Below are 23095 nucleotides of genomic sequence, written 5' to 3' on the forward strand. Positions count from 1 at the left end.
TGACAAGCAAAGCACTGAAATGAATTAAGGGAAGCAGGATCCACCTAAAACACTTCATGAGGAGAGCTGGTGGGCCCTAATATTATCAGGGCTTTTTTTAGGGAAAAAGCTTGAAGTGGAGGTAAATACTTTCTGTTTGAGGAAGAATTGACATGTCTAGGAAGGCAGAACTACTTAAAAACGTTACCTACACATTTGGACTGATTTAAGCTGAAACAGAAAAGAAGGGATACAGAAACAGTCATGACCTTTACTTTGCAATGTAGTGTACACGCAGCACAGAGCTGAAGACTAAACTCTTTGTGAATCCTTGTCCAGCTTTGTACAAGGACACCTGTTTGGTATGCCTCACATGGGAAGCATCAGAGTGCTGGGATGCAAAGATTTCCATTTATCATCAGAGTGAGCACAATTTGGGTAAGAAATAATGTCAGGAAATGTCTGACACCTCACTTTGCATTAAGCCAACAGGGACCCCACACTGAATCAGAAACTGTTACCTTAGAGTTTGTGCAGGGGACACAAAGACTCACACACAACAGTTACCTTGATACTGTTTTTAAACAAGAATCCGGGCATGGAGAAACCTTTCTTTTTATCTAGCAGCTCACTGAAAATGACAATCTGCTCAAAAAGGAAGACCCGTCTCTCCTTGCAGCGTGGCAGAAGTCCTGTGTCCTGGTCTGTAACCAAGAACGTGTCCTGGAGCAGGAGCTTACCCTGGGCTACAATTTTACCCTAAATACAGAAGCAAATGGAAACACAGTTAGTGCAGGTCCTTCCTTTCTTTCCCTAGATGCTTGTGCCAAAATAGCTTTGTCTGTATCCCAATTTCTGAGTGTAACTGTTACATTCATTGATCCTCCTATAGACAAGATATTGTTGTGCCCTTTCTCAAAAAACCAAACACAATCAAGAAAAAACCTTGAAAATATCCACTCCTACCCTTTTCAATTCATACTGCAATTTGTGGCTTGTCACCTCTCTATTCTTAGTAACTCCCGCAGTAATGCAGATATTCTTCCAGGGTGCCAAACCAGGAAGAATTCAAGTTCATACCAGTATTACAAAGTAAAATGCTTTGCAAATAGAACATGTGACTGTGGTCTGCCTGATGCATACTGTTTTAACAGCTAATTTCCATCCATCAGACTTTGCAAAACAAGAAGGGCTAAAAGTTGCCTCAGGTACTTTACTCCTCCTTTGTTACACAACTCAAGTCAGTAGTAAATAAGAGAATTGTAATAACACCAGTGCTTCCTAGATTTTGGAGGAATTACCTAGTCTGACTGACATAGTAGGTACAGTTTACCAGCAAAAAGCCCTTGGCAGGGCTAAAACTTGATGTTTCATTCACTGCTTTTTACATCAGCTAACGAGATTGTTCATTTCATATACTTCATTTCTCCCAAAAACATTAATTGTTAATTTCTAGAGAACGTGGCAAAAACTCTAAGTAAAACTCCAGCCAACTTACATCAAATCCTTGCAGGCGGCCAACATTCATCATGTCATTACACCGTTTTGGTACTATACACATGACCTCTACAGCTCTCTGTCCAAGACAAATAAAAAGTAAAAGCTTTATTTTCCAAATGAATTTGGATAAAATTTTGTTTCATTTGATATGGTTGCATTACAACAGAAATGCAAAAAGTAAACACCTAATGTTACACTCTCTAGAAGACTAGAAGAGGAAAATGACTGTGAAGACAAGAGACATTGAGAATAAAGAGCATTTCAGTCACTAAGAAAAGATCTCTCAAATACCTCTAGTTCTGTTGTATCAAGATTAGCTTTCTTAGAATATTTGAGGAAGTCCTGAAAAACAAAAAGGAAATGTCTTATTTTTTCATTAATCAGAAAAGAAAAAACTTTACAAAATGTGAATTTGCTATCCTCTGTGAGAATGATACACTGAAGAAAACCCAATGAAAAAACCTGACATTTAAATATTTATTCACTTTTTTTTTTGTTTAGCTCATGCAGGAACATTTATTACAGTAATGACCTCTGTGATACACAAGGTTGCACTTCAGAGATCTCTTATATGATATTAATATGGTTGCAGATATGGATGGAAAAGCAGGGATGAATCCAAATAACTGATATCACATGAACATCTGAAAACAGCTGGGATATCCTTCTCTCCTTCATATGACATTAGTATAAATTCTAAATAGTTCCACGTCAGTCACTTGAGTTCATTGGGTATTTAACTGTTAAAAAGAAGCAGCAAAATTCTGCTCAAGTTCACCACTGCAATTTTTATGACTATCTGAATAAGTTCAGAAAACAATCACAGGACATTGCTTACAAATCTGGGTTCTGTTTGGGAAAAGGGTGGAAGAGCATCAGCAATCCTTAGAAAAGGTATCCATGAACATATATATTACATCAGTTATCTCAACATCACTTTACCTTTAGTAGCAGCTGGTATTTCATAATCCTCTGCACAGGTTTTATTAGCAAGTCTGTCAGCTGAAGTCTGTGGCCTAGGCGTTGCTTTAGATCCTAAGGGTTGTAAAACAAACATTTTTTGTTCATTCAGTTAGAAACAACTTTTGTTTTGTTGAGTTAGGAACACAGTAGGATCTATCACTGTTAATGGTTACCAGAGCAGAAACTGGCAAAAGTCAGAATAGAATTTAATCTTCAGTTTACAAAAGCTCCAGCCCTTCCCCTTATCTGCATCTGTTTCCAAAGTATTCCCCTCTCCAAACATCTTCTATACTGTTTTTCAAAAAGATTGTGTAGTGTAATGTAATTTTTCAATCACAGGCTGTATACAGTCTATTTTCAATAGGACCTTTGTTAATGCAAAACTGCCACTTCATATAACACACACTGTTAATTGCCTGGGCTGGGGCTTCTAAGGATGTGACTCTAATGATTAATTAATAGTTAACACCTAAGTTTAGTTTGCTTCCCTTAGAGACAAATACATCTCTAGGAGCTTGTATTAGATTTAAGAAATCAGAACAGAAATTACAAGAAATTATAATTTAAACTACTAACAAAGATATGTGCTGCCTTTTTCTTGGGGGTGTATGCGTGTGTGTTCTGCTGCACAGATCTGGTAATGCTTATGATTTGTACACACCCTTCACCTTGCATATATCCTCTCTCAGGCACTTACCTCAAAAAATGTATCAATGTACTCTGAGACAATGTGCTCAGACTTTGGTTTGTTTTGGCAGTAAACTATGTACATGTGCAACCTTCTTTCCTAGAATAACAAAGATACAGAATGATAGATACATCATCATCATCAAGAAAAAAAAATGCCAGATTGAAGTGAAGTATTAAATAAGTACATCTGTTCAAAAGTATGAACTTTAAAAAATCCTTTTGAGGAAAAGAAGCAGCTACATATGCAGAAATTACAGACAGGTTTATTTGGAAATATCATCCTGATTTTAGAAAGGCAACACAAGTGAAAAGCAATAGATAGAGAATTGAAATATCATATTATTAATTTAATAATCTATTTAGTGTTCTACTATATTAGAAGAATGACTTCCTCCTGTTTAACTGCACAGGATAGTTAGGAGGAAACTTCAAGTCTTCTGGTACAGTACTTGCTGTCCTAGTGGGGTGAAGATGTAGGTGCTGTAGTCTGGAAATGGTAGCCCTAGTATTTTTAATTCTGATTCTGTATTTTATGCATATGCTTTTAATGCCAAAATAACAAAGAAAAGAGGGAGAACATAACCTCAGCCTTTGAGATTCATTCTTGATTACTGACCTTGCTGGTTAAGAAACACAGCAATAAGTTGTGTCTATTACCTACTCCAAAATCTTTCTTATCATTTTGCTAAGATCAGTTTTCTGTGACAGCCTTTGCTGCTCAGACTTGGGGAGTACTGATCACTGAAGACAAATGGAAAATGAAAAAGGAAGAAATAAGACAGAGATTCAGAAGGACACGGAACAAAGATTAAGAGCAGGAACTGAATCATCATGTTCTAGCTTATAGTCAGGGTTTTGCTTGAAGATGCTATAATAGCATCACAGCTTGTCTTTCCATCTGGAGTGGTAAGGGTGCCTTTCAAAGACAACTCAATTACAAATGTACCAGGAGAAAGTTAAACAGCAATCAGAAACAAGAGAAGTTACTTCCTCCAGGTTTCCCATTTCACCAGTGCCAGAATTCTCCCCTCTTCCTGTGCCTTTTTGAATTTTTTTCCTTCAAATAATCCCTCAGAAATTAAACAGCTCATTCTTCATCATTAGTGCAGGAATTAGGCCTGGCTTTCAGTGTTACTATTCCATGAATGTTTGGTTCTGTGCTATTTTGCTACCCTGGTATTGACTTCAAACACAGGCTGCAGGAAAAATCTGAAACCCATTAAATCTGCTTTAATCCAGCCTGTCTTCAGTCTTTGCACACTTGTGCAAATGATCACGTTTAGCAGGCAAGTTTCCCTTCTGCTATATTGTATAGAGTACCCTGAGACATCACCTCAAACAAATACTAAATTGTATTTCTACACAAAGAGACACCAGAATGACTGATTAGTAGCATGTTTAATGTGTCTTGAATTTTGACATCTAGTTTCTAGTTAACTTGTTCATTTGGTTTCCTTCTGAAATGTTATAATATTCACATGTATCACATAGTCAATTCCTTCTCACAAATAAATAAAAGTGAAAAACCAGGGACTTGTATAAAGCTGTAAAAGATACTGTGTTGGACTAAAATTAAAACCCAGGAACTTCTGGCACTTTCAATTCCTTCCCTAGGTGACACGGAAGAATATCAACCACTACTGATTCTCAGAAGGAGAAAGGATACAGAATTAGAATGCACTAAAAGTGGAAAGAAAAATTAGCCCCTTTCCTGTCTTTGTTTCATGTGTTCCATGCTACTGCATGGATACCTGGGATTAGAAGGCAGGTGTCCTATGAAATGACAATTCCCTTGCACTGAACTGGAACTGATTGAGAAATGAAATCCTCATTCGTATTTCCTCTCTATCTAAAGATATTTGGGACAAAATTTAGACATTTACTTAGTCTGGTTATAAGCTCTTATAAGGAATCTCTCCACCTCTCACAGTGAAGAATATTTCACAACATTTTCTTAACCATGCTGTACCACAGATAAATCCTTAATAATCAATCACATTGGTCAGGAGCAGAATAGCAGCTTGCTAATGAAGACTCTTGCACTTACATGCTTAACAAACAGAGATCCCAGCTTTTCTGGATCTTCAAGGCACTTCTCCAACTCTCCTAAAAAGAAGCTGAACATAAATAGACTAAGTACTTTTTTTACGATAGCACACACTATAGCAACAAGGAATTGCAAGGCAAAGTAGTCTACTGTGGCCCCCATCGAAGCTTTGGATGTCAATGTATGGCCAAAATGTTAACAGTGTAATATTTTAATATAGGTTTCCAGAAGTACACACTAAATCCATGGCAAGATGAAAGAATATTGCTCCTCATTAATAAAATTCTTTAATTTCATATAATGATTAACTTTTCTTCTTCCTACTCTGAATGCCAGAGGTGCCTGTGTAAATCCATGCTAACTTCTAACAAATTCTTTAGACTTTATTCTTGCAGAAGCATTTCCTTAAAACAAAGCCTCAAGCAATGTACAAACTTCTATACGTAATACTACCTATACTACAGATTCTTAGCTGAAGCACTTGATACATATATAAACATTCTTGTTTAAAGCAAATCTTCATACAATATTTTTAAGCTGCATCCAATGTATGTACAACTCGAGGCACAAGACCTCGATTAAGGTTAATTCTATTAGCCTTGTATCTGAATATTTAAAGAAAAAAAAATTCTTAACCTAAGTGTACTATTTTCAGGGTAGAATTATTCAGCAGATGTTTTTCAAGTTAATACGTACTCTCTGTGCCAGTCATAAATCTGGTGAATGTTTCCAAATACAATCTTGTCTTTGCCTTTCATGTCATCAGGTACACCATCTTCCTTCATAAGTGCCATATAACCCTGCAACAGTCCAACAAAATTCACTATGAACATTTTAACTTTAAAAAAGTGTAGAGAAAATTTCTACAGCCCTGACCCTTATTGTCTGAAGCCAGATAGGGCTGTCACCAAGTACATCAGAGCCACTGAAATAGCTTCCATGTTCCTCTACTCAGTGTTTCTTATTTAAGTCATCTATGCTATCCCTACACCCAAGTGCACACTGAGGAAGGAATTAGCTGCACTGCATCGACTACTACTTAACAGTATAAGCAAGCTGAACACCAAAAAAATGGAACATGAATTCTATTAGCAAGCGTTCTGGCTGCAGTAAAGTTCTGTTCGCATTTTCACATAGCCCTGACTTCTCTCTTTTGGTGTATATATACTCATCTCACTGTGCTATTGTATCACATATTTAGAGCTGGGAGTGTTTTTCTGTTTTTTTCCTGATACTTCTATTTCTAATTAGCCATGCCTAGTTTTAGTTTGTAAAGTTTATCTTTTCACCAGGAGTTATTTTGTTAGTTACAAAAATACATCTGCTCATAAGCCTTCTAATACACCCTTTAAATACTGTAAAAAGACTATCACAATACTGGTATTTCTTTCCTTCGCTCTCTTTTAAACAGTTTAAGAATTGAACCTTGTCAGGCTGAAATTCATTATCATACTCATTCTCTTTACTCTTCCAAATACATTTTGTTGGTGGCTGAAGGGAGACTGAGTGATGTTATCTCATTTTACAGAAGGGGACACTAGGATGTCTAATAGAGGCATAGCAATAGGAGAGGAAACAAGTCTTTCAAATACAGGATAGCTACTCTATATGTGAGCTACAACACTTTTTAAAATGTAGCTGTATGTAAATAAAACCACCTAGTCTAAGATACCACTAGGCCAGAGGTAGTGACAGTGAAATAATGACAAAGAACTACACTCTTCAGAAGAACAAGGTGCATACAACAACAGGAAGATGGGAATAAGATTTACAGATTCACAGATTGCACTGGGTTGGAAGGGACCCTCAAAGATCATCTTGTCCTACCTCTGCACAGTGAGCAAGGCCACCTCAAACTAGATCAGGCTGCCCAGGGTCATATCAAGTCTGATCTTGAATGCCTCCAGGGACAGGGCCTCAATCACATCCCTGGGCAAAGTGTTCTAGTATTTTACCACTGTCACTGTGAAGAATTTCCTTAAGTCCTACCTAAATCTTCCATGCTGCAGTTTTATACAATTGCCCCTTGTCTATTACTACAAGCCCTTCCAAACAGTCCTTTCCTGGCTTTCCTGTAGATCCCATCCCCTTCAGACATTGAAATGTAGCTCTAAGGAGCCTTCACTTCTCCAGGCTGAACAGCTACAATTCTTTCAGCCTGTCTTTATAGGAGAGGTACTCCAGCCCTGTGATCACCTTTGTAGCCCTTCTCTAAACCCACTTCAGCAGGTCCATGCCTCTGTTGTGTTGGGGGCCCCAGAGCTGAACACAGTACTCCAGCTGAGGTCTCACCAGAGCTGAGTAGAGTGGCAGAATCACCTCTCTTGACCTTCTGGCCACGCTTCTTTTGATGCCACCTGGGATGACTTTTGGGCTGGAAGTGGGCATTGTTAGCTCACATCCAGTTTCTTGTCCACCAGTATCCCCAAGTCCTTTTCTGAAGGGCTGTTCTCAGTTTCATCATCCCCTAGCCTGTATTGATATTGAGGATTGCCTTGATCTAGGTGCAGGATCTTGCACTTTGCCTTATGGAACTTCATGAGATTCTCCTCAGACCACCTCTCCAGCCTGTGCAGGTCCTTCTGAATGGCAGCCCATCCTTCAGTCTTACCAACCACACCACTTAGCTTGGTATCATCTGCAGACTTGCTGAGGGTGCACTCAATCCCACTGTCTATATCATTGATGAAGATACTGAACAGCACTTGTCCTAGCACAGATCCTTGAGAGACATCGCTTCTCACACATCTCCACATGGACATTGAGCTGTTGCTCACTACACTTTGTATGCAATCATCCAACCAATTCCTTATCCACTGGACAATTCCCCCATCAAATCTGTATCTCTCCAGCTTAGAGAGAAGGATGTTGTGGGAGACTGTGAAAAGCTTTACAGAAGTCCAGATAGATGACTTCTGTTCTGCCGTTGTCCACTGATGTAGTTACACCATCACAGAAAGCTACCAGGTTGGTGAGGCAGGACTTGCCCTTGATGAAGCCATGCTGGGTATCTTGAATCACCTCCATATGCTCCAGTACAGCTTCCAGGAGGATCTGTTCCATGATCTTGATGTGCATGGAGGTGAGGCTGATGGGTCGGTGATTTCCAGCATCCTCTTTCTTACCCTTTTTATAGATGGGTGTAATCTTTCCCTTCTTCCAGTCTCCAGGGACTTCACCTGACTTCACCTGTCAGGACCTCTCAGATATTACGCAGAGTGGCTTTGCAACTCCACCAGCCAATTCCTTCAGAACTCTGGGGTGCATCTCATCAGGTCCCATAGATTTATATATGCTGAGGTTCCTCAGGTGGTCCTGAACTTGATCTTCCCCTATGGTGAGAGGGACTTTACCCTGCTGGTCCACACCTAGTGATCCATCGACTTGATTGCCAGTGAAGACTGCAGCAAAAAATTTATTGAGTACCTCAGCCTTCTCCTCATCTGTTTGCACCAGCCCTCCATTCTCACTCCTCAGAGGGGGCACACTTCCCTTACCCTTTCTTTGCTGGTTGATGTACCTGTAGAAGTCTTTCTTGTTATTGTTTCCTTTGTCAGGTTCAGCTCTAGCTATGCCTTAGCCTTTCTGAACTCATCCCTTCACAACTGGTCAGTGCTCCTATACTCCTCCCAGGTTACCAGTCCCTGCTTCCATTCTCTGTCTCTCAGCAATGGCTATCAGTTCATAGCTCTCCTGTTTGTTGCCCACACTGTGTGCATTTGTGTAGAACCACTTCAGCTGGGCTGTTGGCTGCATCACTTTCTTGGCAGAGCTCCCCCTGATTTCCTTGAGGTGTTTCATGGGAGATTCCTTGCTGGCTCCCTCAGTGAGTGAACCCTCTGTTCATCACAGGCAAGCCTGGTTTCTTCCCCCTTCTCCTTCACACCTAGTTTCTGGTCAAAGACTCTCTGTCCCCTTTGAGAAAGGTGTCTCCCATCTGGTGCCAGCATGCCTGGGGCTGTGTAGGCTAACCCATTATGAAAGAACCCAAAATTTTGATGCTGACACCAGTCATGGAGCCATATATAATGGAATTGTACCTTCCTGTGTGGAAGAGGAAAGAAGAGATAACCTGTGCCCCAGATTCCCTCACTAACTGTCCTACAGCTCCTGAAGTCTCTTTTAATTGTCCTTGGGCTACATATTAAAGCCTCTTCACCACCCACATGGAAGAGTAATAGCGGGTAGCAGTCTGAGGCCCTCACAAGGCTTGGGAGTTTCCTAGTGATATCTCTAACCCAGGCTTCTGGGAGGCAACAGATTTCCCTATGAGAAGGGTCTGCCTAGCATATCAGACCCTCTGTTCCTTTCAGAAGACAGTCATCTACAGCTATGATTTCTTCTTTGTGGAGGTGGTGGTAATACTACAGGAGGTAGTTATTTTTTATATTTGTGATATTTGTGACCCATTTGGTGTGGATGAATCAAAATCCACATAGTCTGTTGACTGATCCTCCACCTCTACAGCTGCATACTTAATGGCTAGTGGCACCTGGGGAGGCATGGTGGGCAAGGAGAAGGTCTGCTTGCCTTCCCTAATGGGGACTTGTTTCCACTCACTACTTACATTTGGGACCCTACCTACATCCTGGTAGGGAGGGATGCAGGATCCCTTTGATTCCGAGTTTTTTGTGGTGGCTTTTCTTATCCCTGTCTCAGGGAGGTCACAGTGTGGTTCCACATTCTATCTCTTTCTCCAACTCCCTAATGTTCCTTAGCCTATCTACTTCCTCTCTTAGCTCCACCACCAGGCAAATAGTCTACTTGCTCATATTTCATACAACTATTTTCCATACTTCCACCTGATTCCAGACAGAGGCTGTAGCACTCATTGCAGCTGGAGACCCGAACAGCTGCATGTTTTTGGGGAAGCCCAACCTATCTGTCCTTTGTAGCAGGTGCAGGGTATGTGCCCTTTCTCTGAGTGGACACCATGGTTAAGTTACCTCACTCCTGCCTCCTTGCTGACTTACCTTTGATCTGGGAGAGATTTCACCCTGCCCACACACCCTGCCTGTGGCGAATTACCATGAAAACTGACACGTCCTTCCTGCTGTGCCACAACCTGTTTGCCCACCCTGTTCGCTGCTGCTCCCTGAGGACACTTAAATAGCCTGCACTGGGTCCTGCCAATGACTCCTGGGTGCCACATCAGCTCCCGTGTACTGCACTGGCAGGTCAAACCTGGGGCTCTGTACTTGAAACACTGCCTGCTCATTACTAGAAAAGTCTCCAGTCTGTCTTGGTCTAGCTTTGATCTAGCACGCAGCCCTTAGTGTTGCTGCTTCTGGGATTTCACCTTGACTGCTCTGAAAAGGCTGACTTGATGCAATATTTCTAAGGTGTTAAAAGCCTGCAGGAGGGAAAACTCAGAATGCAAACATTCACATTTTCAATTTCTTCTTGTACTTTGTTTTGGGGAAAAAAAAAAAAGAAAAAAGAGGTCCAAGCTACACAGTTGGTGCATGTGAGAACATCTTCACAAAGAAGAAGAAAAATAAAGAGAAAGAAAAACTTCATACCTCTACTACATAGCCCAGATCTCGTACATAATCTCGCTCAGTCTCCACTAATTCCTGTAAAACATAGCTACAGTGGAAAGAAAATAGCAAACACATTTCATTAAAACATTAAACTGGTTCTTAGTGGCATGCTACTTTTTACAGATTTGCAGACATGCATTTGATAAGCAGAGATCAATGGGGGAATTAATGCATATTCTTTCTAAGCAAGATGCTGCTTTGACTTTGGAAGTGGAGCAGGCTTGTTTCTGTTTATCTGAAGTCAGATGTTTTCTTACATGTGCCATTAAAATTAAACATCTAACTATTGTTTAAAACAAAATGCTATTATGTCTCTGGTCTGGAGACTCTTAAGTATATGAATTTTTATTTCTACCCACAGATTTAAATAATTTTTAAACCAGGCATGGTTTTGTTCTATCATGGTAACAGTTAACTACTGCAATAAAGAAATTAAGTTTGGTGGATGAGAACAAGGGGAATGCTCAACTTTTTGAAGGCTACTTGCCCTCTGAACATTTAAAAATAAGCATCTTCCTGAATAATTGAGACTGACGTGACAGAAGTCAAACACAGGTATGACAAATTAGAAGTCATAGAAAACATAAAATGGCAACTAATATTTGAGAAAAAACAATTTTTGCATAATGTGATTCATGCTTGACACCTAACAGAAGTCCTCTTCCTTTCAGACTAATAACTTATGCTGCCAGCTCAAAATGGACATTTTTTTAAACATTTCCTTTCTCTCTTCAAAACACTGAAAAATGGAGTGAAAATGAGATCTTACTGTCGCCTTTTTAAGGAGCTGGATTTCCTTTCTTCCATCTCATCTATAGGTGATGAGGAGGAGAGAAGGGAGTTATCTGAAGGGTTGAAAGACGGGCTGCTGCTGTCACCTTGATCTACCAACAAGGAACTTGGACGATCCTCCAGGGCCTGAAACAGTGATCGAGACAGACAGCAACAAAGAATTATTTCCCCTGCATTCACAAGACAATAACATGCAGCTGTATACAGAAATCTATGGGAGATCAGTCACCATAATGCATTTCAGCGAAGGTGATCTCAAGCTTCCAGGAAACCAGCCAACAATTTGGCTTTCCAGGATGGATAACCTAACCTTATAGAAGCACATTTGATATATGTTACAATATCTTCACAGGAAAAGACAGTTCAGTTGGCAGCAAGGGCTAGAAGTCAGATCATCCTGTTCAGGATTTAAGTATTTCTATGGTGGAAGCTACATAGATGTATGCTACACAGATGTCACACTTCAATTATGGCACATACAAATTACCTTCAATAATAAATTGGACATCTCTAAGGGAGAGTCTTGGAATGTCACATTTTTTAACACAATAGAAGTTGCTTTCTTTGTCAGACATTTTGTTTATTGTATTAACTAGTCAAAATACTGACTCCTCATAGAAAGTTACTTCTATCCATGTTTCTTTTGAGCTCCACAAGAGTTCAGATCCTAGGAAAGTTCCTGTCTCCTTTGCTAGACAGACTCTCCCGTAGATTGACTCCACAGGCTTCTATTTGTCTAAGATACGGAGAAGCCGTCAGAGAAATAGTATGAACAATACTTTCTATGAAGTATTTATTCAAGCCCATAGCTACAGTTGTATCACATTTTCCTTGCATCTGATACAGTCTTCAATGTAAGACATTTATTTCACCAGGGCAGGTTCGTCTGTAAATATTTTTTTCTTTCCTTGAAAAAATAAAATCTCAATAATGACACGACTGGCCCCAAAACTAAGGGAAGCCTATCTTTGGTTAAAATTGTGACATGAGAACATCTTCATTAGGGACTGTACACATCGATCACTAAGTTATATCCACTTCTAGTCTGCCTGGAAGACATATGAACTACAAAAATGCCCATTTACAGAAGACTGTGTTGAATTTTCCCATAGATTACTACTTACTCACCTTTCTGGTGCAAGACAAGTAAATGCAAAGTTAATACTGTAAGAGAGCGCAATAATTATTCCATGCAGAAACACAATTGAAGTGCAAGTCTTTCTAAATGAGGATATTTAAAATACAAATACAAATTTCCCATTCTGCAATTCAGAACTGTTTTAAGACAAACTGGGGAAATATCAACCTCTGGTAACACTGGGCTGCCACACTACAATTCTCAGCACTTCTTTCACAGTTTTCACAGAAGCACTTCTACTAAGGCCAACTGGGTCCATGTTGCAAAATCCAGATGTAAAGGTTTTGAGGGAGTCACAGAACAGCTGAGGGACTTCTTGAGGCCATACCGTCCAATCTCACTGCTCAAAGTGTGACAGAGCAGTTTTTCCAGGGCTGGGTCAAGCTAGGTTTTGAATATGAAAGAGGGTCTTCCTGAAATTATCCATACACCCTATTTTTTGGCAGCGAGCATCTTCAGAAACAGAATTTTAATACACAGAAACTTTAAAAAGCTGACAGATACTCCTCCTCCTTCATTTGTTAGCAAACAATAAAAAGCAAGAAAGGAGGCACTAACATTCACAGCGATCCATTTACTCTTTTACTTCTTTCTTCATTATCACGTTGCCTAAAGCATAGGTAGATAAGCACTGATGTTTCTGTGATTATGTGCTTTACTGTTGAACCTTGAAACATTAACTATAAATTTAGTTCCAGCAATTCTTCTCATAAAGGTCTATCAGGATAAGACTCTGAGTCTTTGCATTCTTTTTACTAACAGGACATACATTTTCTTCTGTTTTCTCTCCCTCTTATTTATTGTTTTTTTGCTTCTTTACATATCCAATCACCTATTCAGTAAGTGCTTTTACAAACGAGGGTATACAAAACAACCCACATACCGACCCAGAAAGTGACTTTTGAAACAGGCATCAAATGTTACAAGTCAAAGGCACGTAGCTCTTCTTTGAACAGCAAGTCAGGACTTGCAAGAGACAAATTCTTTAACCACATGCATCTGTCAGTCGGTCTCACCATTTTACTTTTGACGAGCTCCTCAATTGCACTGACTAGTTCTGCAGCACTGGGTGTCTCGGAGCTGGTTGGCCGCACCAATAATCGTGAAGATGTCTGTGCAATCACATAAAGGAAGAAGAATCCTGCAGTTAGCCTAGAACTTGCTCATGGATCAAGAGACATCCTTGTCAGACAAAGGTACTCAACAATAACTGTCAGTGTGCTATAACACCAAGATCATCCCTTTCAACTTGGGCAGCTGGAATTGGAAAATTTAAAGTTACCCCTAACAGAAGTTAAATGTTGGGATAAAGATTCCTATTCCTACATGCAACAGAAGTCAAAGAAATATCCTTCATCTTGCTGATTATGATAATGCCTGACAAACAGCTATAAAAATTCCCTGAGCTGACCCTGTGGACAACACTTTTGCTGGTTAAACAAAGCAAGCAAGGACTGCAGAACAGTAACAGGAATCAAGAAGACTTGAATGAAAGGAGGAAGAGTCATTAAGGTAAGATAAAACACACTAGTAATCCAGGGGCATTTACGTTTTTAAAGGAGCTGTGGTATACTGCCCAGATTCAGAGGGGAAATTGAGCTCACCATTCCTTGTGCCACCCATTTTCCCCAATGGTATGTGTAGAGCACAGAAGATCTCTGACCTCATAAGCTACAAAATGCCAGCTTATAGATACAACTGAAGGTAAAAGGTGTTCACAGTAAAGGATTCTGGGAGCAGGCCATTAAAATCAGCTTCAGTACTATGCAAACAGAGTTGTTTGCAAATTACATCTAACCCTAAAGTGGAGACAGGATGTAATATGAGCCTTACTTCATACTACAAGCAGCACAGTGAACACTGTGTAGCATAGGGTAAGCTGTCCTGCAAATGTTTCCAGAAAACTACACAAAAAAATGCACATATAATGACTTAACACAAGAGGTTCTGCTTGAATCAAGCATGGGTGTAATAAGGCTCCTCATAAATCAACAGAAAAAAAAAGAATATACAGATTTTAGGTAGTTTGCATTGTATTTGCCTTATTTGGAAAAGAAAATAGGGGTTGGGTAAGCAAAGGAAATACAGACAACTTTAAATGGAAAGATATGGGAACTGAGCCAAAGCAGAGCTAGAACACAAGTCAACATAATGCTGCATCAGAGTTTATAAAAACAGAAAACAAAAAGCAAAAATCATTAGTTTCATATTAACATAACTTATCTTGAAACTTTATTACTGCTTATAAAAAAAATAAATACAACTTGTAAACTGCAAATGCAAGTCCATGAAGTGTGCAATGGCTGCTGAACAGACCAATGCACACTGTGCAGATGAGCTCTTAAGGGAGAAAATGGTTCTGTTATTTAGTGATATGAGAGAAATCAGCATGGCCTAGCACATGATATTTGCATGCACTCCAAAAACTGAGCAATTCCACAGCTAGCATGTCTTTTTGGCAATTGTATGCTCCTGACATCTGACTGCTGACCAGGATATCCAGGCTCATGTGCAGTTTTCACTTTGGATGTGGAGCTCAGCTTATCCTTATGAAACACTGACAGCACTGGAATCAGTCTCTGGTCAATATCCCTTCTCCTTGTTATTGGTCTACTGGGAGTACACAGAACATGACTGTTGGTAAACACCAAAACTGGTTAGCTTCCAGTTTATGTGGTTATATCACACATTATCTGTAAAAGGATGTGCTGTATAGATCAGTCTGCCCGCTGACCTTCCTGATGATATACTCTGGGAGCAGAATACACCCTTGCCCATAAAACAAGAAAAGGTGGAAGGAACAAGGAAGCACACGCTGGTGTGAGATGCCACTGCAGCCCACAGTGGGCCAGGTAGGGAGGGAGAAACCCAGTGTGCAGGGAGCTTCCAGCACTGAGGAAGAAGTGCTTACAGTGAGGCACAAATGAAAGCCAAGCCTCTGAGGTCACAACAAGGAGGAGACATTCCCTGAGATCCAGAGGAGCTAAGCAATGCAAGAAACCACTGAGCGTGGCAGGAATGTGAAGGAGGACTCCACCCAGAAGGCAGACAACCAGGAATCTGTTTGCAAGCCTTTCATTTATCAGTAACACATCAATAGAGCTAAGTGACTTCTGTTGGGTAAAATTTTGCTCTTCTGTGATTCCATGAAACATTTACTTTAGGTACTGGAAATTAGTAGTGTGTTTTGGAGTGTTTAGGCAGGCACACACAACCACCCAGGCTGTCATGACAGGACATTTTTGCCTCATGACAGGATTTTTTTTGCCTCCCACCATGCAGTAGGACAGATACTGCACAAAAACAATGTACTACAGAAGAACCACTATTTATATGTGAGACTTCGAGCTACTTCAAAAACTCCCAACATGGTTTTACTGCAGTGGGTGCATGTTAACCACTGAAGAATTCAAAGTAAAACTTACTGGAGATTTAAAACTATTCAAAGTTTCTTTCTCTACTGTAATAAGGGTCTGACTTTGCATTAGAAATAAAAAATGAGTGAACATTAACTTACAAGCATATCCCTTCACATAACTATTCTTGCTGCATAAAGGCAGCTATATAAGCAAACCCCATTTTATTCTGGGTAACTTTTTATAACACTTGCATATATATATATTTAATATCACTTAAGAGACATGCAAACATGGCAGTTTATCAGCAGGAACTTTAAGATATTATTACCAGCATTATTTTTATTCTCTTTCTAAGGCTTTTTTTTTCCTCCAACAATAAAACATTCAGATCTAAAGGCTGGCTTATTTTTGCTTATTTCAGGAATATTGCCCAATATATTAACTCCCCAGCTCATATGTTATACTTTTTCAATTCAGAATACAAGTGGGAATTAAATATATGTAGAGCATAGAAACCAGGTGTTTTGATCCTACAAACGATAGCTACAGGGATGAGTAAGACTGAAAGGCAGTGTTTTTAAAAGGAAGAAAAGAAACACACCTAGAAATAAAGATCAGCCAAAGTTATCCGTAACATCTGCATCACTGAGAACACTGAGTAACCAGCCATAAAATTCACTAGCAACATTCAGTGGTATAGATTACAAAAGTTAATTTTTTTAGCAGCAAAATGGGAAGAAGACAGTAATGTGCCTATTTGCTGCACAAGTCCAGGCCGTTTCCATTCTAAAACCCTCTATTTCTAGGCTTGATACTTTTTCCCTTACGTGTTTGATCCAAGTTGAGAATTGAAATAAGCCCTCTCAACATATGAACAACCTAATATTTAAGAAAAACAGATTATATACAAGAAGACTACCTACATCCAGAACTGCATTACTAATGCAAAATTTTCACCCTCAATTTTAATATGCCTTTGTAAAAAGCAGCTGGATTATTACCCTTGTTAGGATATTAACTTTTTAGTACACCTTTTTCTTAGGCACTCCCCTTACCAAAAAAGAGGGACACTCCCCCCGGAACAAAAAAACCAAACAACACCAACACCTTACAGTTGTTACAGAACACCTTCTGTAACAGATGTGCATAGAAATTTCCCCCTCCCTGAACTCAGGGTATCCAAAACAGCAAGGCTTGGTGAACACCCTATGATCTATAAAGGTTATGCAGAACTGTTATTTTCTCCAGATCAACTTTATTTGCATACAGTATTTTAACCTCAGTACCCAAAAGTATGATTATAAATCTATTACTCTGATCACTAAACAGGGAATTAGTCAGATGTAAATAGGCCTGCAAACACATAAAGCAGCCTATTTCCACATTTAGAGTGCCAGTAGAAACAATTCTGCAGTTGTGCTGTTAAAATAGAGAAGCATTTATTTCATACTCTTTCCACAGAAAAACCTTTTAATGTTATTTAAAGTAGCATAGCAATTACTTTTGTCTACCATAAAGCTCCATTACCTACATTATAGACTTTGCGAAACAGAAGAAGGATGCACACAGAGGCTATCTTAACATGAAGCTTTCTTTGCTTCCTCCTCTTACCTTATCATCCTGTGAGTCAGGCTGGAGAAGACTGTGTTGCTGAATTGCCATTGGAGGAGGAAGTGGCACAGCATCTGCTCCCTCTTCACCTTCCTCCTCTCCACAGCTCTGCATGCCTGAAGAGGATGACTTAGACAGAGTGCCACTGCTCAGACCCTCATTTCGACCTCTCTATAAAGAAAATAAAGACATTCAAGCTCTGTTACTTTCTCATCAGCATGAAGCTTGTTATCACAAACTTGTCTTAAACAAGTCTGTTCTGCAGACTAACTTCTCTCACAAGTTAAGATGATCCTACAAACAGTGCAGCTTCTCAACACCAGGGAGAAAAAGCAGGTGCCAAAGGTAGCTTTCAGTGTTTTATGAAAGCAGAATAACTGAGATATTGAGAACAAGACATTCAGCTTGAAATTTACTAAAGTGTTACCAAAGCCATGCTTGCTGTCCAAGCTGAGATCTGTAAAGAGCCACATTCCTCTTAGAAAATCACATACTTTGTATCTGAAGTACCAACCCTCACAGGAAGAATTCTAAAGGATATAAACCCCACCCTATTACAATATGAAGTATTTTACCAGTTATCCTTTCTGCCTCTTCCTCACTGAAGTAGGGAGAGCAGCCTGCTGGCATAATTTTTACCTTTGTGTTGAAAGACAATCCTTCCAATTATACAAGGATCTATAATTTCAATTAGCCAAACGTTACTCTAAATGATCTAGATCTTTAAAGAGAGACAGCACAGATGGTTATTGTTTCCTTCTGACTTTAAGAATCACAGAATCAACCAGGCACACTTTTCCCTCACCCACAGAGTAACTCATGCTTCCTGAAAGATCCTACGACTGCATTGCAGAGGGTCTTTCTACATCCTGACATTCAAGGACAGAGGTCACTATTCCTTTGGAAATGAAATCTCCAAATTGACCATGCTGCCAAGTATCTACTGCTTCTCTTTCCTTACATTTACTGTATAACTTCACTGATGCTCCAAGCTTGTAGCAAAATATGATGGGAAAAAGAGAAAATACTAAATAATTAATTGGGTACAGCATGCAAGTGGCTGCGCCCTTGGAAGCAGTATGATGCCAATTCATTTCTATTGGAACTACAGAATTATAGAATTGTTTATGTTGGAAAAGACCTTTAATATCATCAAGCCCAACCATTATCATAAAGCCACTGGTCCAGTGAGACCTGCACAATGTGTTCTGGAATGGTCATGCAAAAGTATCCTCATTGATGGCATCTAGGAATGAACTCAAATCCCTGGGCAGGATCTAAGTGTTTGCAGCATCTCCAAGGTGAACACAAAGACCTTGCTGTGCTCACTCCTCTCCTTGTAAAGGGTGAAGTGCCAAGGGAGCACACATGTGCATGGGGACAGGACAGGAGGAGCAGCATGTTGGGATGATATTTGAGTTGCATTGAGGTCAGCACACTTCCGTTGGGACTATGATATGGGGCCTGTACTCCATTAGTCTTTAAGTCACCTCCCTTGCCTTGACCATAGGTTTGTAACAGAAGATAAGGGAATATGGCTTTATTTGTACCTAACTGGAGGTAGGTTTTGCTTATACACGAGTTCTAGGCTTAGAATAATGGGCAGAAGTTTGTGGGAGTAAGGAAAACCTTCAGTAGATGTTCCTGGGAGCAAAACCTGGAACAGTTCATAGTTTTCTTCCCTCTGATGAAAACTACCATGTTCATTATTTGACTGATGATAACTGCCTTTTGAGTTAAAGAGCTAGTATTTTTTCTGTGCACTAACTCTTGCTCCATTAAGCAGCTTTCCCTGTATTTCCCCTGATTCATCAAGAAATGGAAAAGAAATATGAAATTACCTGATTATTCTCAGATCATGAAGTACCTTTACTCGAAAAGCTGCTTTCATGAGTAGGATAGGATAGCAAAGCTGAAGAACAATTTTTTACTGGTCCATGTATCTTTTTCAACTAAAGATCCCTCTCCACAGAGCTTTACTAATGCTCTCAATGCAGAAGTGCACAAAGTGTGCCTGGCAGGGCACTTATTTTGAGTATAGCAGTCTTCATGAATGAGCACATGGCACATGCCACTTTGCTCAACTGCTGGACAGCAAACTGGGAAGACAACCTTTACCTGACGACTTTTAGTCCTTTGAAAATCATGAAGACAAGTTTTGGTGAGCTGCCCTGAACACTTACCTCTTCAACAGTTTCATCTTGTGGTGTTGCTGCGCTATCATCAGAATCCTTTTGAGAGCCCGCGTCGGCACTTTTACGAACCTCTCTGCTCTTCTTATGCTTGTGGGCCAGTTTTTTGACATGCCCGTCTGCTTTTCCACTGCTAAGACGCCTCACAGGACTGGTAAGCCATTTTCTCAAAGTGTTTCCAGGGCGCTTGGGACCCGGTGAGCTCTGTGCACCAATCATGTGGGGCTGAAGTGATGTTACTGAAGCAGGAGGACTGGCATCATTGCTGGAAACCGAAAGGGAGTCTGGAGAAAGAATGAGGGGGAGCATTTTAAAGCTGAAACACTTATAAGTGAGAAACAAGGTGAACGACATACGTAATAATGGATATCAGGCTGGATTTATGGATGAACTGACCAGACTATTTTGAAGTAACCTGGCTGCTAATGACACCACAATAATCAGTGCTCATGCTGCATGCGGCCACCCACACATAAGCACCATTTATATGCTCACAACAGCCAAGCTTCATTAAGTCACTCCTGTCTCAATTATAATTAATATTTACCACTGCTGATGCTTATTTTATAGTGAATTATACTTTCCAGATGTCATCTAAATTTATGGAAGGATATGTTTGTTTTATCTTTGAAAGCACAGTGCTTTGAGCATGGATGTGAAGAGTAAAAATAATTGCCTCAATGAGATAAACTATTTTTCTTCCAAACACCAAATTTTATTACCAATGCTTCAGTTATTGTCACATTATTTCCCCTACCCTTGGGAATGGGAAAAAAAGAATCCAGAGAACAGCAAAATTTCTGTCTTTTGGATGTTGTTTTGTTTATTTGTCTTTCAAAAAGGCACAGAACTACATTTAAGAGTTGATTTGTTCAAATCTCAGGATCAGCAGTATTTTTCAAGGTTGACAGTGCCTGAAATGAGGTAGTCAAAGGATACACTTTTCTTAAGCTATAGCTGTATGTGCATGAGGTCAATACTACTTTCCCACAAAAGCTCCTGCCACTTGAACTAGAGTGTATCATGATAAACATCCACTGGTTAACTATCGTAAGACTACATTTCTTTTTTCCTTACACAACACAATGCTTTCCCCCTCAACAGTTCTCTTTTGCCAAAACATACTTTTTCTGGGGACACATTATTGTAACACCACTCCTATGAATATTACCTACCACTACAGTGTATTACTAAGACTCTTACAGGCTGTCAAATATGTCTTATTTTTTCTTTTGTGCGTACTCTTGTATGATGTTCTGTCAGATGTTTCTACTGCTGGCAATTAAATGCAGTGCTTGTGATCCTCCTTGAAGCTTGACACAGATGTTTGGGTCACCTGGCAGCTCTTCCCTAAGATGTGTGCTGTGAAACTACCAGGCCAGAGGTAGCTTGAATTTTGTAGAATAATATGGTCACACTGATGCAGCAACACAATTCATTGTGAACACCCAAATGCTTTGGATCAATACACAAGTATGTGAACCTGCTCTTTCTCCATACCCTATTAAGTGCAAATTATGGCTTTGAACAGAGACATGGAAAGAGACATAAAATATAAGCTAGAACTTTCAAAGAGACATAAAATGTAAGCTAGATCTTTCTATTTTTCCTTCATGGTTTAAGCTGTTCCGGGAAGGGCATCCTTTCCTTGGAATCTAAAATTGTGATCTGTCAGGCTGTTTGTGAACGTTTTTCTCTATTCAATAAAATCCAAATGGCATGAGACCATTAAGATACACCAGCTCTGATGCCAAGAACTCCTGTAGCTTATACTGCATGAACACATACATAAAAATTACTATTACCACTACTTTCATCACGTTTCCAAAAGCAGAGGATAAACTTTATAATGCATAATCTCAGTCCAACAACTTAGCTGCTAACACTTTAAAACAAGTCACCCAGAATTAGGATTCATCTTCAGAACTATCTTCTAGCCACAGCTGTAGCTGTGCAGCACATGGGTAAGGAAACTTCCTATAATACCATTAACTTGATTTCAAAGCTTTAAGTAATGTATACTACCAAAAGCAGATCTGGAAAAACACTACTTGCCTTTGTCTATAAATCTTGGGATAGCAGCACTACAGAATTACCACATTATTTTCTTGTTGAAGCAAGAAACATAAGGAAGAAATTAATTATCTGTAACAATGGTTTTCAACTTGTAGTCTGAGTATCCCTCAAGGCCCCTGTTCAAGGGTCCTCAACACATACATAGGAAAATAGCCATCAGCAGGACAGATTTTTTACTTTTTTTTTTTTTAAATAGTGGTCCACTTAATAAAAGAATTCCAAACAAAACTAGCAACCAACTGCAAGCTCTCCACAGGAATGCAAACAACTTCTTATTAAACCTTGTAAGAAGTTAAGACTGTTCTTTCACCAAAATCAACTTTATTGTACCATAGATCTTTTAACTTTTACAAGGTGCCTTGTTTCAGAAGCTGCATTTCAGTAAGGTTCTGCTAGTGGAGCATGGAAGAGGAGAAAACAATGCTAGTGTTCTTGTAAACAAGTTTCTTAAAGCAGAAACTAAATGCTTTCTTTTCAAGACTCCCAAACTTGAGTATGTTATAACCACTCAGCCAAGTTCTTCTTTCATTTGTATATATTTTCCTCCCAACAGCAGTTCATGCAAGTTCCTTCCATATGACTAAGACAGAACACATCCACTTGTTTACAGGGGAAAAAAAAAGCCATAAATTCTTCACAGAAGTTCAACATACACTGTTTAGTACTTTTCTCTCTGTTGCATTTCTCTCCAGTTACTCCTTTCTAAGAAAAAGGCGGTGTGGTGGTGCTGTAATTGATTACATAAATTTTACCCTACATAAACATGACTATTCTTAAACATTTAACAGTTAATAAATCCTTTTTTTCCTTTTATGAAACCTGTGCTCCACCTCCTCAAATTCTCACCCATCCTTTCGAAAAGCAGCTCGTATTAACTAGCAAATTTCTTGTTAAACCAAGCAGAACAATGCAGAACCCCTGAAACTGTGGGAGATTAATATTTCTGTCTGATTGCACGTTTGCTGTGCCACTCCTACTCTTAACCCAAGTCAGCCAAGAGTCTGTGGGTAGGAGGAGGGAAGAGAGCAGGAAGAAATATGTACACTCTGCTTAAGTAGAGAGGATCTAAGAGACAAAACAATGTTACCCAGACATGTTTCACAGCACATACTTTAGCCATATCCTCCCACACAGCATTAGTTTTCATTTGGCGTGCAACACGTAACCACTCCTCCTCTTCTGCACGATTTAATATGAAGTACTTA

The 23095-nt window shown here is 39.5% G+C and overlaps 1 protein-coding gene across 1 annotated transcript in view; it reads right to left on the minus strand.

Annotated features, from left to right (window-relative positions):
• The window catches only part of TRIO (trio Rho guanine nucleotide exchange factor), a 266295-nt gene that overhangs the window by 16635 nt on the left and 226565 nt on the right, over positions 1–23095 (minus strand). The window contains exons 35-46 of the mRNA XM_054381562.1: positions 19806–20098; positions 17623–17793; positions 13669–13764; positions 11492–11640; positions 10702–10768; positions 5876–5979; positions 5180–5249; positions 3140–3229; positions 2422–2514; positions 1771–1821; positions 1478–1555; positions 547–738 (exon numbers count right to left, since the gene is read on the minus strand). Coding sequence (XP_054237537.1) covers positions 547–738; positions 1478–1555; positions 1771–1821; positions 2422–2514; positions 3140–3229; positions 5180–5249; positions 5876–5979; positions 10702–10768; positions 11492–11640; positions 13669–13764; positions 17623–17793; positions 19806–20098 — 1454 coding nt within the window. The remainder of the gene's footprint in view (positions 1–546; positions 739–1477; positions 1556–1770; positions 1822–2421; positions 2515–3139; positions 3230–5179; positions 5250–5875; positions 5980–10701; positions 10769–11491; positions 11641–13668; positions 13765–17622; positions 17794–19805; positions 20099–23095) is intronic.

This window comes from Indicator indicator, chromosome 6 (genome assembly GCF_027791375.1).
Source record: "Indicator indicator isolate 239-I01 chromosome 6, UM_Iind_1.1, whole genome shotgun sequence".
Classification (NCBI taxonomy): domain Eukaryota; kingdom Metazoa; phylum Chordata; class Aves; order Piciformes; family Indicatoridae; genus Indicator; species Indicator indicator.